At 36.6% G+C, this 17,842-nt stretch overlaps 1 protein-coding gene across 1 annotated transcript in view; it reads right to left on the reverse strand.

The window, feature by feature from the left end:
• loxhd1b (lipoxygenase homology PLAT domains 1b) overlaps positions 1 to 17,842 on the reverse strand; it is a 61,923-nt gene that overhangs the window by 11,365 nt on the left and 32,716 nt on the right. The window contains 11 exon segments of the mRNA XM_016451160.1: positions 234 to 442; positions 533 to 659; positions 4,110 to 4,319; positions 5,574 to 5,728; positions 7,898 to 8,060; positions 9,218 to 9,334; positions 9,415 to 9,596; positions 10,825 to 10,989; positions 13,287 to 13,415; positions 13,530 to 13,634; positions 14,210 to 14,355. Coding sequence (XP_016306646.1) covers positions 234 to 442; positions 533 to 659; positions 4,110 to 4,319; positions 5,574 to 5,728; positions 7,898 to 8,060; positions 9,218 to 9,334; positions 9,415 to 9,596; positions 10,825 to 10,989; positions 13,287 to 13,415; positions 13,530 to 13,634; positions 14,210 to 14,355 — 1,708 coding nt within the window.

A 17,842-nucleotide genomic window follows, 5' to 3' on the forward strand; every position in this document is an offset into this window, starting at 1 on the left:
GCTGAAAATACAGCTGCGCATCACAGAAATAAATTACAGTTTAACACATTCACATAGAAAACAGCTGTTTTAAACTGTAATAATATTTCACAATTTTTACAGTATTTTTGATCAAATAAATGCAGCCTTGCTGAGCAGAAGAGACTTCTTTCAAAAAACATTAAAAAGTTGAAAAATAGTGTAAATGTTCACTCTGTTTGATGTGTTTAAAACAAACAACACGAGAGTCTCACCTCAACTCTCTTGATCTCACCCACGTCTAGTCCGTAACACATGAAGTGCTCCATTCGTCCCGCAGCAAAGCATGTCTTCCCGTCAGTGAGATCCAGCCAGAGTCGCTCCGTTTCTAAATCATTGGGCCCCATGATGATAACGTAAACCCGACTGGTGGTGCTGGCATCATGATCGTCTCCGGTGGACACTGTGAAGTGGTACGGGATCACTGCCAAAACACAGATGCTGAGCATTAAACGACCCGTTTCTGTCTGTCTGAGACTTCAGAATGAATCACTGGAATAAAGCATCATCTTACTCGGACCCTCTTCCATAATAACAGCCTTTTTCTTCTTCTTCTTCTTGTTCATGTTGCTGTCAAGACCTGCTTTAGAGTTCTGCATGTTCTTCTTTGCGTTCTGAGGGTTCCTCTCACCCTCGTATCCCTAACAGAAAAACACGACATCGACACGATTTCATGAAGTTTCTATTAGGGCTAATGAAAAATTTGAATCTAACTAATTACATGAAATGCCAATAACTTAATCGCAAATCAATTTAGGCAGAGAAATGACCCTCAAAAGATCATTTAAAGTCATTAATGTGTTAAATATGAAAACACTGAATAGAAACTACAGAAAATTTGATTTAGAAAGAAATATTTTGATTCAACATTTAATACTGATTTTTGTTTTTTAAATTTAATGATATTCTAAATATAAATCTAAAACCAGCAGTAGGTCTAAATGTCTTAATGAGTTTAAAATACATTCATTAATTCGTTCAACCGTTTCAATCAAACAGCTGATTCATTCAGAAATAAAAGAAATGCCTTGTCTTTACGAATGAATTACTGAATATTTGGCTCATTCGATTCGTTCAAAAGGCAGATTCATTCAGAAATGAAGCGAGAGACTGTCTTTACGAATGAATCACTGAATCTTTGGCTCACTCGATTCGTTCAAAAGGCAGATTCATTCAGAAATGAAGCGAGAGACTGTCTTTACGAATGAATCACTGAATCTTTGGCTCACTCGATTCGTTCAAAAGGCAGATTCATTCAGAAATGAAGCGAGAGACTGTCTTTACGAATGAATCACTGAATCTTTGGCTCACTCGATTCGTTCAAAAGGCAGATTCATTCAGAAATGAAGCGAGAGACTGTCTTTATGAATGAATCACTGAGTCTTTGGCTCACTCGATTCGTTCAAAAGGCAGATTAATTCAGAAATTAAGCGAGAGACTTGTCTTTACGAATGAATCACTGAATCTTTGGCTCACTCGATTCGTTCAAAAGGCAGATTCATTCAGAAATGAAGCGAGAGACTGTCTTTAGGTATGAATCACTGAATCTTTGGCTCACTCGATTCGTTCAAAAGGCAGATTCATTCAGAAATGAAGCGAGAGACTGTCTTTACGAATAAATCACTGAATATTTGGCTCACTCAAGTCGTTCAAAAGGCAGATTCATTCAGAAATAAAGCGAGAGACTGTCTTTACGAATGAATCACTGAATCTTTGGCTCATTCGATTTGTTCAAAAGGCAGATTCATTCAGAAATGAAGCGAGAGACTGTCTTTACGAATGAATCACTGAATCTTTGGCTCACTCGATTCGTTCAAAAGGCAGATTCATTCAGAAATGAAGCGAGAGACTGTCTTTACGAATGAATCACTGAATCTTTGGCTCACTCGATTCGTTCAAAAGGCAGATTCATTCAGAAATGAAGCGAGAGACTGTCTTTACGAATGAATCACTGAATCTTTGGCTCACTCGATTCGTTCAAAAGGCAGATTCATTCAGAAATGAAGCGAGAGACTGTCTTTACGAATGAATCACTGAATCTTTGGCTCACTCGATTCGTTCAAAAGGCAGATTCATTCAGAAATGAAGCGAGAGACTGTCTTTACGAATGAATCACTGAATCTTTGGCTCACTCGATTCGTTCAAAAGGCAGATTCATTCAGAAATGAAGCGAGAGACTGTCTTTACGAATGAATCACTGAATCTTTGGCTCACTCGATTCGTTCAAAAGGCAGATTCATTCAGAAATGAAGCGAGAGACTGTCTTTACGAATGAATCACTGAATCTTTGGCTCACTCGATTCGTTCAAAAGGCAGATTCATTCAGAAATGAAGCGAGAGACTGTCTTTACGAATGAATCACTGAATCTTTGGCTCACTCGATTCGTTCAAAAGGCAGATTCATTCAGAAATGAAGCGAGAGACTGTCTTTACGAATGAATCACTGAATCTTTGGCTCACTCGATTCGTTCAAAAGGCAGATTCATTCAGAAATGAAGCGAGAGACTCTCTTTATGAATGAATCACTGAATCTTTGGCTCACTCGATTCATTCAAAAGGCAGATTCATTCAGAAATGAAGCGAGAGATTGACTTTATGAATGAGTCACTGAATCAATGACTCATGCTAATTATCATAATTGATGGACAACTAAACCTGTGAAAAGAGATCAGCAATCCGGCACAGAGAAAAAGAAAAAGAAGATGAAGCCTGTGCATCACTTTCAGGTTCATTTTGGTGCAAGTTTCAGGTGCAAATCCCGTGAAACTTTTTTGGCTGTTGATGTTAATAACGTGTTTTAATGTCGGTAATAATTTAACCACCAACAACGCATCTAATATTCTCTCTGAGTTTCCATGTTCCCTTACGAAAATTAGCCATGGTTTTACTACGAATAAAACCAATGAATTCATGGTTTTGTAGCCACGGTAACCATGAATTAACCATGGTTTTGTTACTTCAAATAATAGTTTACAAAGACGTATTAAGATAATATTTTAAACAGACCTAAGCCAACAACATCCTTTAAAATGACTTAAAATGCATTATATAAAAACTATGAGGCAATAATGATTGGTTAATTAACAATTATATGGTTTGGTTGAATAACACTGTTAAAATGCATAATGTAATACAAAAAAAACAATTTATGTACATTACATATTTTTACAAATGCCTGTAAAGGGCGCCGAAGACCTGGTAGAATAGAAATGCTACAGCCTCTATAATTTCTTCAACAAAAACATGTGGACATCACAACCCTTACAAAAATGAACCATGGTTTTATCGTAGTAAAACTGCTTAATTTTCTTTTGCGTGATTTCTGAATGCTTGAGTCTATAAAATCAATCAGACAACTGCATTAATAAAACCGTAGCCATAGGTAACACTCTAGAGCTACAATTGTAATTTTTAAATAATGCAATTTAATTAAAATGTATTATTTGTGACCCTGGAGCACAAAACCAGTCATAAGGGTCAATTTTATGAAATTGAGATGTATACATGATCTGAAAGCTGAATAATAAGCTTTCCATTGATGTATGGTTTGTTAGGATAGGACAATATTTGGATGAGATGCAACTATTTGAAAATCTGGAATCTGAGGGTGCAAAAAAAAATCCAAATATTGAGAAAATCATCTTTAAAGTTGTTCAAATTAAGTTCTTAGCAATGCATATTACTAATCAGAAATTAAGTTTTGATATATTTACGGTAGGACATTTACTAAATATCTTCATGGAACATGATCTTTACTTAATATCCTAATGATTTTTGGCATTAAAGAAAAATTGATAATTTTGACCCATATTACGTATGACGTATTGTTGGCTATTGCTACAAATATACCCCAGCGACTTAAGACTGCTTTTGTGCTCCAGGGTCACATATTAGAGGGTGATTTTTTGCACTAATTTCTTGAATTTTAGATTCATATAACTGCATTCTAATAGGCTCCATCACGCTGCATCATGTTCATCAGAAACTGGATGGGACGCTGTGTTAAATGCATTTTAACACTTTATTTATTCCATAATTAATTGACAAGTTAAATCGACAGCCCTAGTTTTTATGAATGAGATTTCCATCACCTTGACAAAGAAGGTCCTCTCGATGCGCTTGTCCTCTTTCTTAGTGGAGAGCCAGCGTTCACACAGAAACATGTAAACCTCTTCTGTCTCCACATCCACCACCTCCACCTGATCCAGATACCAGTCAGCTCCAGCCAGAGAATTATCATGCTGGATTCTGATCTTATAGACCTGACCCAGATCCACGGCTTCAATGCTGAACTTGTCAACCTGCACACAAACAACTGCTGTGAATCCTGAAATGCTAACGTTGCTGCTTTCATTGTTGTGCTGATGATGCCCTGCATTGTTTTTCTTCTAAATGAGGTTTGATGGTTAGTGGAGCGTCTGATAGACTTTATGGATGATAATATCTCCTTCTTCTACATAAATGTTTTTTCATTGTCACAGCTCTAATAGCTATAAAACTGTTCTGAAGCTATTTTAAAAATGTAAAAATTTGTGCCTTTTAATTTTAAATTGAAACCACTATACAATAAACTGACTTTCCTTCTGCTAATTCAGATAAAAACGGTATTATCAGGGTTATTAATAGGTAATTACTAGGTTTGGGCTTTTGCATCACTTAGCACTTTGTTAATGACAATAAAAAATATAAGAAGACAAGATATTATAATTTAGAAAATTTTGTCACTTGAAATAAAAGTAACAATTTTTCATTTCATTTTCATAGTACTTGATGTAATGTAGCTTGATGCAACAAAACTAAAAATAATAACACTTTAAATTAAATTAAAATATAAAAAATAAAATACATGAAAAAAAAAAATGTAAAACATTAAAACAAAATATACAAAGTAAAAAAAATATCTAAATATTACTAAAAAGTATAATAGATACTCACTGATACTAAAATAACAAAATTATTGTATTATTCATCAAATGTAGAAATAAGCTGCGTTTGTGCAACCTGTTTCTACATCAGTGGTTCTTAACCAAGGGGTGTTAAGATGACTTAAAATTATTATAAAAAGACAAAATCACATTAAAATAATCACAATAATTCTTATTTTAATTCACCCTCTCAACAAAATGTATTTTATTTTTTATTTAAATTTTTTTTTTTTTTTGAGGATTCTGGATATTTGAAAAAGCCAAAGATTTCTTGACCTATAAGTTAGCGAAATTCATAAACTCATATAACTTCATGGGCATTTTTATAATGAACATGCATTTTTCTAGTTATTCCAAGCTCTAAAATATAAAATAATAAGATAAATAATACTGTTAAAAATGTCTAGTAAATAAGGTAAATTCCTTGGTTAATTAATAAGAGCAGTATCCCTGAAGAACATGAATAATATTCATATTATTGTGAATAATATTGGACCTTGGAGTCAAAAAGGTTGCGAACTGCTGTTCTAGATGGTTTTACATCATCCTCTATAGCTGCCATATTTGCTTTGGCAAGGAAATGTCTTTCAAGAAAGATATAACAATAACTATGAGTATCATGGTGCTTACGGCTCCTCTCTCAAACTTGTTGCCGTTGCTCTCAGATTTGCTGAGCTTGCGTTCTCCGGTGTCTCCCAGATCTCCGTAGATGGTCAGGAACACATTGGCATCGGTGCCAGCTCCATGCATGTCCCCCGTCCTCACCGACACCTTATACGTGTGAGCTGCAGAAACATCAGCATGTGTGTTAATGATCGACAACAAGTGAGATGCACCACTGTAACCTTTCAAGAATATTCTGATATAAAGGAAAACAAACCACAACATGAATTCTAACATGCATTTTCAGCTGAAATGTGTTTATTTGAGTCAGTGTTGTTACTGTTAACTAAAACTATTCTTCACATTTATTATAAAGCACTGTCACAGTAAAAAACAGAAATATAAAATAACAGTGTTATTGTTGCGAAATTCATTAATTATGAAACAAATTAATTTCAGCTGTAAAATAGCTCTACAGAAGACAATACAGTAATTACTCAGTTCATGTTTTGTTCTCATCCATTAATGTTAGTGCATTAACTTGATAATATAACTGAATATTAATTGTATTTGAAACATATTAAAAATTGTTTTTGTCAAGTGAAGCAGAAATAAAATATAAATATAAGATTTTGGTTTTGATTGCTTCTATTGTCATCATTTGTAAGTCGCTTTGTATAAAAGCATCTGCTAAATGACTAAATGTAAGATGAAAATTGTAAATGTTGCATTGGCGACTAACTGAAATAAAATAAGTAGTGAAGTACTTAAAATAATATTAAATTAATTTAAAATTGTGAATATTAAAATACAGAAGTACTAAAATTTAAATAAACTAACAAATAAACCTGAAATAAAAATAAATTAAACCAAATAAAAAAAAAATAAAAAAAAAACCATATATCATTTAATTTACGATATATCCCATTAATAATTAACTGAATGCACTACGAATCTCTCGTTTTTCCTCAAATCCTCACGTCTCACTCCAGGTTTGTTTTTACACACATACTAATACCTACTTGCAGTGTTTACTAGGGCTGGGTAAAAAAAAATATTGATTTCTCGATTTTAATCGATTCTCATTTTTATGTGATGATATCAATTCTTAAATCCCAAGAATCAATTAGTCTAGCCTGTTTCCAGTTAATAAACAGAATATTGTACAGCGCCTCCCATTCAATAAATCGCAATAAGCTTTGTGCTTTGTTACTTTTGATATGAACCAAAGTCTGAGATTTCAAATTCTGTCCGTTTTATTGCAATATTCAAATAACAAATGCCGTTTAATGCGGAGTGACTAAATGTCTCCTCCACTTTAATACAAGTTATAGCACAAAATAAACATGAATGAACATCCGAAGGTATGTTAAAAGAACGAGTACAACTTACCGAAACCCGTATTCTGTCTCATGTAATCGCTCAATCAGTGTTTCAACCGCGCAAAGATGTCAATATAACAGCTTGTAAACGTCACAATTAAATTACCTCAGAAAAAACATATTCTGTGATCATAAACCCGTTAGTCAGCAAGAGAAATTAACTCTAGAGAGGATAATTTTGCTAAATGTATGCACCATACAGCATATTCATTATGATTTTTTTGGCTGCTCTTCAATATTTGATTTATGTTTAAACAAATATATTTTTTAGTGCTGTCAAACGATTAATTGCGATCCAAAATAAAAGTTTTTGTTTACATAATATATATGTGTGTACTGTGCATATTTATTATGTTTATTATGTTACACACACATTCAGTAATAAATATATACATGTAAATATTTTCAAAATATATACTCTATATGTTTGTATTTATATAAACATAATAAATATACACAGTACACCCACACATATATTATGTAAACAAAACCTTTTATTTTGAATGCGATTAATCGTTTGACAGCACTAATATTTTCTATTTACATAATATTAATAATATAATATTTTTTTATATATTTTTTAAATAATTTTAAGCTTCAATATTAATGTAGTACCAACTGACTACATTATACTACAGCATTAGTTGAGAGATTTTTTTTCCTTGAGAAAATTTGCCATGTACTATACATGATGTAATAATCGATTTTGAATTTAATTGAATCGGAATCGAATCGCAAGCTTGTGAAGCATAATCGAATCAAATTGTGAAATTTGTGTTAAAACCCAGTCCTTCTAAAGCAATATTTGTTATCTGTCAAAATGATGGAATCTTTTGCTGATTGTTCACAGAAGTTATTCCTATAGCATCATGGGGGCATAGGAAAAAGCTGGATATTGTGTCTATTTGTGCTTTATAAATAAATAAATAGACTGAAATCCTAATACTGTACAGTACGACAGTCACGTACTCTCCAGAGCATCCTCCACCTCGATCTCGTTGTGTTTGAGCGTCCCGTCTCTCAGCAGCTTCTCCGTGATGATCTCCGAAGACACCACCTCTCTCACCGTCTCGCCGTCATCCTCAGACTTGGCCAGCCAGCGTTCACAGGGGAAGATGGTCGTCTCCGAACCCTGGAGAATATTCGGTTCACTCAGGGTTCCTACACGTTTTCCATTTTCAAAGTTCCATACTTTTCCAGACTCGAATTTCCAAACCTCTCAGTAGAATAACAGACCATGCTTAACATAAATGGTTCATACAGCATTATTTTCAGCTTTATATTTGGTATATGGTTATGGAAGGCATTATCTGCCAATTTTAAATAAATCAATTTAATTATAAAAATTAAAACCAGATTAACAATTTCATTATAGAACACTATACACAAAATATGTGCCAAAATTGAAAATAAAATGAAATCATTTAATTTTCATTTTCAGTGTGACAATGCATTGTCCCTGGCATATATTTTGCGTATAGTTTTCTATAATGAAATTGTTAATCTGGTTTTCATGTTAATTTTTATAGTTAAATTGATATGTGACCCTGGACCACAGAACCAGTCATAAGGGTCAATTTTTTTAAATTGAGATTTATACATCATGTGAAAACTGAATAAATAAGCTTTCCATTGATGTATGGTTTGTTTTTACTTAATATCCTAATGATTTTTGACATAAAAGAAAAATCAATAAGTTTGTACAACAATGTATTTTTTGCTATTGCTACAAATATACCCCAGCGACTTAAGACTGCTTTTGTGGTCCAGTGTAGGGTTGTGACGGTGAGGAAATTTTCCCACCGGTTAATCGACGTGTGACAACATCACCGCAGGGGCGGGGCGTTCCCTCTTTTCCTCGCTTTCCTTCACTTTTAAATAGCTTGTAAAAGCGGTGTGCCCATTTTAATTGTCAGTCAGCTTGACTCACTCTTCTTGTCTGTCCCACCTCACTCTTCTTCTCTGTCTCGCCTCACTCTTCTTGTCTGTCTCGCCTTACTCTTCTTGTCAGTCAGCTTGACTCACTCTTCTCACTGGAGAAATTAAATCTGATCTGTGATGCGACTGTCGTTTGGCACGCTGCATTGAGCAGCCGCGTTCAGTTTTTAATTGTAGTGTCTGTTCTTTTACTGAACTAAATTATTTTTATTACTATAAAAAATCAAAACGACGGTGGGGGTCGGTGCCGCGGTGGGCAAGTGACGTAACCGGTGTTGCGGCTTAACAACGGTATCACCGTCTATCACGGCAAGCCTAGTCCAGGGTCACATATTATCTGAACGCTGTTACCTTTCCTTTCCTCAAAAGTCTTCTGATTTCCACTCTGTCCAGATGCCAGCCGGGGTTCGTCCCTTGGTTATCGTGTCCAATGCGGATCTTCTCTATGACATCCCCTATGTCTTCCAGCTTGGCAGAGAAATGAAAGCACAGCGTTGACTGACAGAGAGCGCATCTGTGCTGTATAATGACGACCGGCTGATGCTCACCTCTACAATGAACATGTCTTCTGCTGATCTCTCGAAGTACATGCGTCGTTCTCTCTTGTTCACACACAGGTACTTCTGCTGCGTACACAGACCCTTCTGACCGTACAGAACGATGAAAACATTCGCGTCCGTCCCCGCAGCGAACACGTCACTCGTGAAGGTGGTGATCTCATAGGGAACGACTACAGGAGAAAGACACAAACAATTACTCAAATCTATTTATAGGGATCGTTCACCGAAAGATAAAGCACACGCACACAAACCTCTCTGGCTGTTTTATATTCATATAAAGCTAAATGTGAGAACTTAAGAGCAGTTTCTTCATCTGTGATGTCATGCTGCACTCCAAACCAGGGTTATTATTACAGTTAACTAAAACTATAAAAAACATTTAGGTAACACTTTATTTTAAGGTGTCCTTGTTACGCATGTTACATGTACTTACCATTGTAATAACAATAAATTATTCATAATTACATGCAAGTAACCCTAAGCCAAAACCTAACCATATAGTAAGTACATGTAGTTAATTAATATTACTCAGTACTTAAATGTATAATTACACTGTAACAAGGATACCTTAAAACAAAATAAATGTTAATTGAAATAAAAGTATACACATTTTTTTTTATTTAAGCTAGATGCCAAGGCAACATTTCTCATTTTCATTTAGTTTAACTTGATGTATTAAGATAAATAAAACCAAAATAATTTGCAAAATATATTAAGATATAAAACAGAAATATAGAAACATATTAAAAAAAAACTAATAATAAAAATGCACAAGAAAATGAAAAGAAATTGAACTAAAACCTGAACTAAAATGAAAACAGCAAATAAAAAATACTAAAATAAAAACTAAAACAACACTGATCCAAACAAAGATGTTTTCACGTTAAACTTATACTGTTAAAATACACTGCAAAAATGATTTTCTTATTTCTCTCATTTAAGTGAATCTATGTTTAAAACAAGAAAAAAAAATCTGCCAATGGTGTCATAAAGATTCTTGTTTTTCCCGTTGAATTAAGTTTATTTTTCTGAACCCACTGGCAGTTATTCCACTTATTCTTTTAAGCATAAATTTGCTTAATTTTGATAATTTTCTTTTTTCATTGAATATCTTGAAAAAAACCATTTTTTTTCATTTAATAGAATTGAAAGACTTAATATTTTAAGTCATTTTGCTACTGACGTAAATGTATCTTGATTTAAGAATGTTTAGATATTTGTACAAGACAAGATTAAAAAAAAACTAATAAGAAAATCAGGACTTTGCCTTTCTTTGGGATACTGTCTATTACTGTTTTGTAAGAAAAAATGCCAAAGAGTGTTCAATGAAAGCAAACAATAATAAAATAATCACTGCATGTCCTTTGGCTGTAAACAAAGCGGTTCACAGTCTCTTACACGGCGTGTAAAGTTCAGTCTGTAGCTCCGCTGGATACAGATCTCTGACAACAGCTCCATCGTCTTCTCCTGTGTCCAGCCAGCGGCCACATGGGAAACGAAGCCTCTGTCCTTGAGAAGGAGCATTGATCTCCACCCAGTCCAGGAACCATCCAGCAGACCCTCCTGCAAAACACAGACCCAATCATCTCCATTAATGCTCCTGCTAATACCGACGATTAAAGCTACAGTCCAGCTAGAGAGGAAACTATCCAAGATGTCTATTTTCTTGCTCAGACGTTGCTCTTTTATGGCTCAAGCTCTCGGGAATGAAGAGCTTTCTTACAGATGTTTCTCTTAAAATTCCTTAGGAGAAATAAAAACAAACCCAAATGAGCCAATAGCTGTGTTGTAGTAAGAGTATAACGCTGTAACATTTAGAGGAAAGCAGCTCAGATCATTTGATGAGAAACACTTGAGTTCTCATTGAGACTGCAAACTCAGACTGTCATCTAGATATACACTATATTGCCAAAAGTATTGGGACACCTCCTTCTAATGAACAGGTTTGACTACTTTAGTAATTTCCATGAGTACAAATCTTAATGTTAAAGCATATAATGATATTCTAGGGAATTGTGTGCTTTTCATTTTATAGCAACAGTTTGGACAGGACCCTTTTCTATTCTAACATGACGATGGCTCTGTGTATAAGGCAAGGTTAAAAAAAAATGATTGATTGAGTCAGTGTGGAAGAAATTGACTAGTCTGGTGTGACTTTAAATGTAGACCTTGAGCCAAAAACTCATCAGCAAACACCAATGACTTGTACATATGGGTGCAGTCATTTTAGACACTTCCAAAACTGTTGCAACAGAGATGGAAATACAATATTTAAATACATGAATTTATCTTTGTTACCACAGTTTTGGAAGTGCCTTTTTCTGTTCTAAAGAAGGGGGTGTCCCAATACTTTTGTCCATATACTATATGTACAAGTCATTGGTGTTTGCTGATGAGTTTTTGGCTCTAGGTCTGCATTTAAAGTCACACCAGACTAGTCAAGTTCTTCCACACTGACTCAATCAGTCATTTCGTTTTGAACCTTGCCTTATACACAGAGGCATCGTCATGTTAGAATAGAAAAGGGTCCTGTCCAAAATGTTGCTTTCCATCTTAGTTTTCCCGTTACGAGTGGTCATGGCCATTTGTAAATTTAATGTGTCTGGCTTCCGGTCCCATCTGCATCCAGCTATTTTTAGCTGTGTAAAACAGCTCTTTTTGCTGCTTGATATCGCAAATTGGTGTGTCTTACCATATTATTTTAATTTATTATCTTAAAGGGGTCATATCATGCGATTTCAATTTTTCCTTTCTCTTTGGAGTGTTACAAGCTCTTGGTGCATAAAGAAGATCTGTAAAGTTGCAAAGACTAAAGTCTCAAATCCAAAGAGATATTCTTTATAAAAGTTAAGAGTTAGCCACACCTACCTAAAACGGCTCGTTCTAACATGCCCCCACATATCTACCTCACTATGTGGGAAGATTTGCATAACGCCGCCCAAATGTTCACGCAAAGAAAGAAGGGGGTTCAACCGTAATTATACGAAGCTACGAGAATACTTTTTTGTGCGAAAAAAAAACAAAAACAACAACACTTTATTCAACAATTCGTCTCCTCCGCATCAGGGTCAGACAGCTCTCAGATTCCATCAAAAATATCTTAATTTGTGATCCGAAGACGAACGAAGGTCTTACGGGTTTGGAACAACATGAGGGTGAGTAATTAATGGGTTTGAAACGATATGAGGGTGAGTAATTAATGACAGAATTTCCATTTTTGGGTGAACTAACCCTTTAATTATGAACAAACTGGCTTGTAGTGCAAACAGTTTTACCGTCTACTGCACTTTGTTATTCTTCTCGTTATTTCCCTACGGCAGCTAATGAACCGGAAATCTTGCACATTCACAGAAAACGGCTTACTTCCATGTTGAAGAATTCCCTAGAATATCATTATATGCTTTAACATTAAGATTTGTTCTAATGGAAATTATTTAAGTGGTCAAACCTGCTCATTAGAAAGGGGGGGGGGTGGTGTTCCAATACTTTTGGCAATATAGCGTATCTGAGCACAGTTTCGGATAATACTGAGATCTTTTCTGAAACTCCAGATTGAGATCTGGGAGAAACATAAGCAAAGTTTGATCTCAGTTCAATCACTGCTGTCCAGGAATGTAAGAGGTTTATTTGTGATTTATTCCCAATGACTGGAGAACAACAGCTGCCATTAAGAGCGATGTGATTGGAGCGTTTCTGTACCGTTGCCAAGCAACTTAATACCAGACAGGTTGCTAACTGTTTGCAAGAAGCTTTTAGAGGCAGTCGAGCAAATCCTGTCCAAACAAAGCCTGATTCAAACCCAGCTGTCACTCAGCATGTGATCACATTCAGACGGGCTTTCGGTCACAGTTAATGCTCACCTGAGTTGTCATGGCCAATTCTCAATTTCTGGAGTTCTCCGAGATCAACGGCTTCCACGATAAATTCATCGATCATTCCTTTCTCAAACTTGTTTTTGTGTGATTTAGAGGCTTTCGGGTTAATGAGTCCTGTTCAGTTCATGAGGATAGAGGGGAAGAAATCAAGAAAAGCTGCGAATAGTTAGCGGATAGTGTGAAGAACGCTCTATATTTATTCAAAGTGGTGATTGCGTGTATTTTCACCTGTGTCGTCATTCTCTCCATACAGAATCGCAAAGATATTGGCGTCTGTTCCAGCGTGTTTCTTTTCTCCAGTCTTGATCTTCAATGTGTATGTTGTCGACATTGCTACAAACAAAACAAAAAGAATAAGAAGAAAATAAATTAAATAATAATAAGTACTTGGACTGACAGACAAAACTGATCACATTTGATTAAATTTGCAATCGTTTGCTTTAGACTGAAATTAGAAGTAGATATGATTTCAATATAATTTCAGCAAAAATGTTCCAGTTACAAGGTGAATCGCTGGGGAATAAGATGTATTTTTTTATTAAAAATAACAACACAAATCATACAAACAACATTTATTTTTTTATTTTTTTTTAGATTATTCACATTTTATTAAAGATACCCATAAACCAGCTAGACAAAGTTCTCCCAACTTATCTAGTATATACTTCTGTGTCAACTATTTTCTTTTCAACAAGAGCACAAAGCAATAAAATTAATGTGTATAGAGATCATTGGATTCTCGAGAGAATTTGCTGAGATGCATTTTCAATTTGTAAAAAATTTTTTCAAATTTAAATTTTAAGTTCATATTGAGCAACATTTAATAATTCAAGCCTATGTAATATATTTTTAGATCTGCTTTGACATAAAACTAATTTTATTTGCTACTGACACTGTGTTTTGTTCACCTTTCTGCTCCAAACCCAGTGTGGCCCCAGACTCCTCCTCATCCTCGTCCTTCCTCATGAAGGCCTCATCCACAGGAACGAGCTCTCGCGCAATCTGACCATCATCTTCATCAACTGCCAGCCAGCGGTTACAGGGGAAGTAATACCTGAGCGTAAGCCGATATGAAGAGTTAGACGTGAGACGCGTTCATTACGTTTCTGCGTTATGTGACAGTGTGTTTAAGCGCTTCCACACAATAGACTCATTAATAAATCGACACATGCAGATCATCATGTGATCCGTTTTCCTGAAGTCTATCTGTGTCTTTTAATGTAGCTGCTGGGTTATTCTGAGTATTTTAGTGTGTTGCTATGCAGTTGCTGGGTTGTTCTGAGGGGTTTTAGAGTGTAGTTGTTCTGAGTATTCTAAAGTGTTGCTATGCGGTTGCTGGGTTGTTCTGAGTATTCTAAAGTATTGCTATGCTGTTGCTGGGTTGTTCTGAGTATTCTAAAGTGTTGCTATGTGGTTGCTGGGTTGTTCTGAGGGGTTTTAGAGTGTTGCTATGCGGTTGCTGGTTATTCTGAGTATTTTCGTGTGTTGCTATGCAGTTGCTGGGTTGTTCTGAGGGGTTTTAGAGTGTTGCTATGCAGTTGCTGGGTTGTTCTGAGGGGTTTTAGAGTATTGCTATGCGGTTGCTGGGTTATTCTGAGTATTTTAGTGTGTTGCTATGCAGTTGCGGGGTTGTTCTGAGGGGTTTTAGAGTGTTGCTATGCAGTTGCTGGGTTATTCTGAGTATTTTAGAGTGTTTCTACGTGTGTTGCTATGCGGTTGCTGGGTTGTTCTGAGGTGTTTTAAAGTGTTGCTGTGCGGTTGTGTGTGTTTTTCCGACGGCGTTTAAAGTATTGCTATGCGGTTGCTGGGTTATTCTGTGCATTTTAGAGTGTTGGTATGCGGTTGCTGGGTTGTTCTGAAAAATGTTAGAGTATAGCTATGCAGTTGCTGAATAATTATGAGAATTTTACAGTGTTGCTATGTGGTTGCTGGGTCATTTTGAGTGTTTTATAGTGTTGCTATGCGGTTGCTGGGTTATTCTGATTGTTTTAGAGTGTTGCTATGCGGTAGCTGGGTTGTTTTGAGGGGTTTTAGAGTGTTGCTATGTGGTTGCTGGGTTGTTTTTAGGGGTTTTAGAGTGTTGCTATGTGGTTGCTGGGCTTTTCTGAGCATGCTGCTATGCGGTTGCTGGGTTATTCTGATAGTTTTTAGAGTGTTGCTATGCAGTTGCTGGGGTGTTCTGAAGGGTTTTAGAGTGTTGCTATGCGGTTGCTGGGTTGTTCTGAGGGCTTTTAGAGTGTTGCTATGCGGTTGTGTATGTTTTTCCGAGCGCGTTTAGAGTGTTGCTATGCGGTTGCTGGGTTGTTCTGAGGGGTCTAAAGTGTTGCTATGCGGTTGCTGAGTTGTTCTGAGTATTCTAAAGTGTTGCTATGCGGTTGCTGTTGCTGGGTTGTTCTGAGGGGTTTTAAAGTGTTGCTATGCGGTTGTGTCTGTTTTTCCGAGGGCGTTTAGAGTGTTGCTATGCGGTTGCTGGGTTCTTCTGTGTATTTTAGAGTGTTGCTATGCGGTTGCTGGGTTGTTCTGAAAAATTTTAGAGTATAGCTATGCAGTTGCTGAATAATTATGAGAATTTTACAGTGTTGCTATGTGGTTGCTTGGTTTTTCTGAGTATTTTAGAGTGTTGCTATGCGGTTGCTGGGTCATTTTGAGTGTTTTATGGTGTTGCTATGCAGTTGCTGGGTTATTCTGACTGTTTTAGAGTGTTGCTATGCGGTAGCTGGTTTGTTTTGAGGGGTTTTAGAGTATTGCTATGCGGTAGCTGGTTTTTGAGGGGTTTTAGAGTGTTGCTATGCGGTAGCTGGGTTGTTGGTTGTTTTGTTAGAGTGTTGCTATGTGGTTGCTGGGTTGTTTTGAGGGGTTTTAGAGTGTTGCTATGTGCTATGTGGGTTGTTTTGAGGGGTTTTAGAGTGTTGCTATGCGGTCGCTGGGTTGTTTTGAGGGGTTTTAGAGTGTTGCTATGCGGTCGCTGGGTTGTTTTGAGGGGTTTTAGAGTGTTGCTATGCGGTAGCTGGGTTGTTTTGAGGGGTTTTAGAGTGTTGCTATGCGTGCTATGTGGTGTTTTGAGGGGTTTTAGAGTGTTGCTCTGTGGTTGCTGGGTTGTTTTGAGGGGTTTTAGGGGTTTTAGATGTGGTAGCTGGGTTGTTTTGAGGGGTTTTAGAGTGTTGCTATGTGGTAGCTGGGTTGTTTTGAGGGGTTTTAGAGTGTTGCTATGTGGTAGCTGGGTTGTTTTGAGGGGTTTTAGAGTGTTGCTATGTGGTAGCTGGGTTGTTTTGAGGGGTTTTAGAGTGTTGCTATGTGGTAGCTGGGTTGTTTTGAGGGGTTTTAGAGTGTTGCTATGTGGTAGCTGGGTTGTTTTGAGGGGTTTTAGAGTGTTGCTCTGTGGTTGCTGGGTTGTTTTGAGGGGTTTTAGAGTGTTGCTATGTGGTTGCTGGGTTGTTTTTAGGGGTTTTAGAGTGTTGCTATGTGGTTGCTGGGTTTTTCTGAGCATGCTGCTATGCGGTTGCTGGGTTATTCTGAAGGGGTTTAGAGTGTTGCTATGCAGTTGCTGGGGTGTTCTGAAGGGGTTTAGAGTGTTGCTATGCAGTTTCTGGGCTGTTCTGTGGGCTTTTAGAGTGTTGCTAAGTGGTTGCTGGGCTGTTCTGTGAGGTTTTAGAGTGTTGCTATGCAGTTGCTGGGGTGTTCTGAAGGGGGCTAGAGTGTTGCTTTGCAGTTGCTGGGCTGTTCTGGGGGATTTTAGAGTGTTGTTATGTAGTTCTGAAGGGTTTTATAGTGTTACTATTCAGTTTCTAGATTGTTCTGATATCTGTGTCAGGCCAGAGTCTAAGGAATCAGTCTGAGTGAACTCACGTGGTGTCATCTTTAGTGTCCACGATCTCCACCCTGTCTAGGTACCAGGCTGACTGATGGCTGTTATCATGACGGATCCTTAGTTTCTTCAAAGGCCCCAGTTCCACAGCTGTGATGGAGAACGTGTCCTCCTGTAAGTTGAAGCAGCACATAACCATGAATCTACTTCCACAAACATGAAGAAAACAATGACATGCAAGATGTCTGCTTGGGTCTGTCAGGGTGGCCTCGATTCAGAGGAGCATATTCGATGTGTGCGGTAAATAATTGATTGGCTCACATTAACAGATGAGTAAGACTATACGACTACATCTACTGTGAATAACATGAGGGATCGTGTCAGATTGCCTGCCTTCCATGACTGGACGTTCATCTGGTCATTCATCTCACCTGTCCACGTTCAAATTTGTTGAGATGATTGGACTTTCTCAAGGGTCGTTCTCCAGTATCTCCGTTCTCTCCGTAGAAGTTTATGAACACGTTGGCATCACTTCCGGCCCCCATCATGTTTCCCGTGAAGATATGGACCTCATATGTGTTTTCTGAGGCGGAACAGATTATGAATTATTAAAAAGAAAGTATTTACCATGATTTGATCAATGATACTGCAGCTGTAATCTGTGATGTGTGCACTATAATACACCAGTATTAATGTCACACTGGATTCTTAAATCTGAAAGAAATATCAGTGGTGT

Source organism: Sinocyclocheilus anshuiensis, unplaced genomic scaffold, assembly GCF_001515605.1.
Source record: "Sinocyclocheilus anshuiensis isolate Anshui unplaced genomic scaffold, SAMN03320099.WGS_v1.1 scaffold479, whole genome shotgun sequence".
Classification (NCBI taxonomy): Eukaryota; Metazoa; Chordata; class Actinopteri; order Cypriniformes; family Cyprinidae; genus Sinocyclocheilus; species Sinocyclocheilus anshuiensis.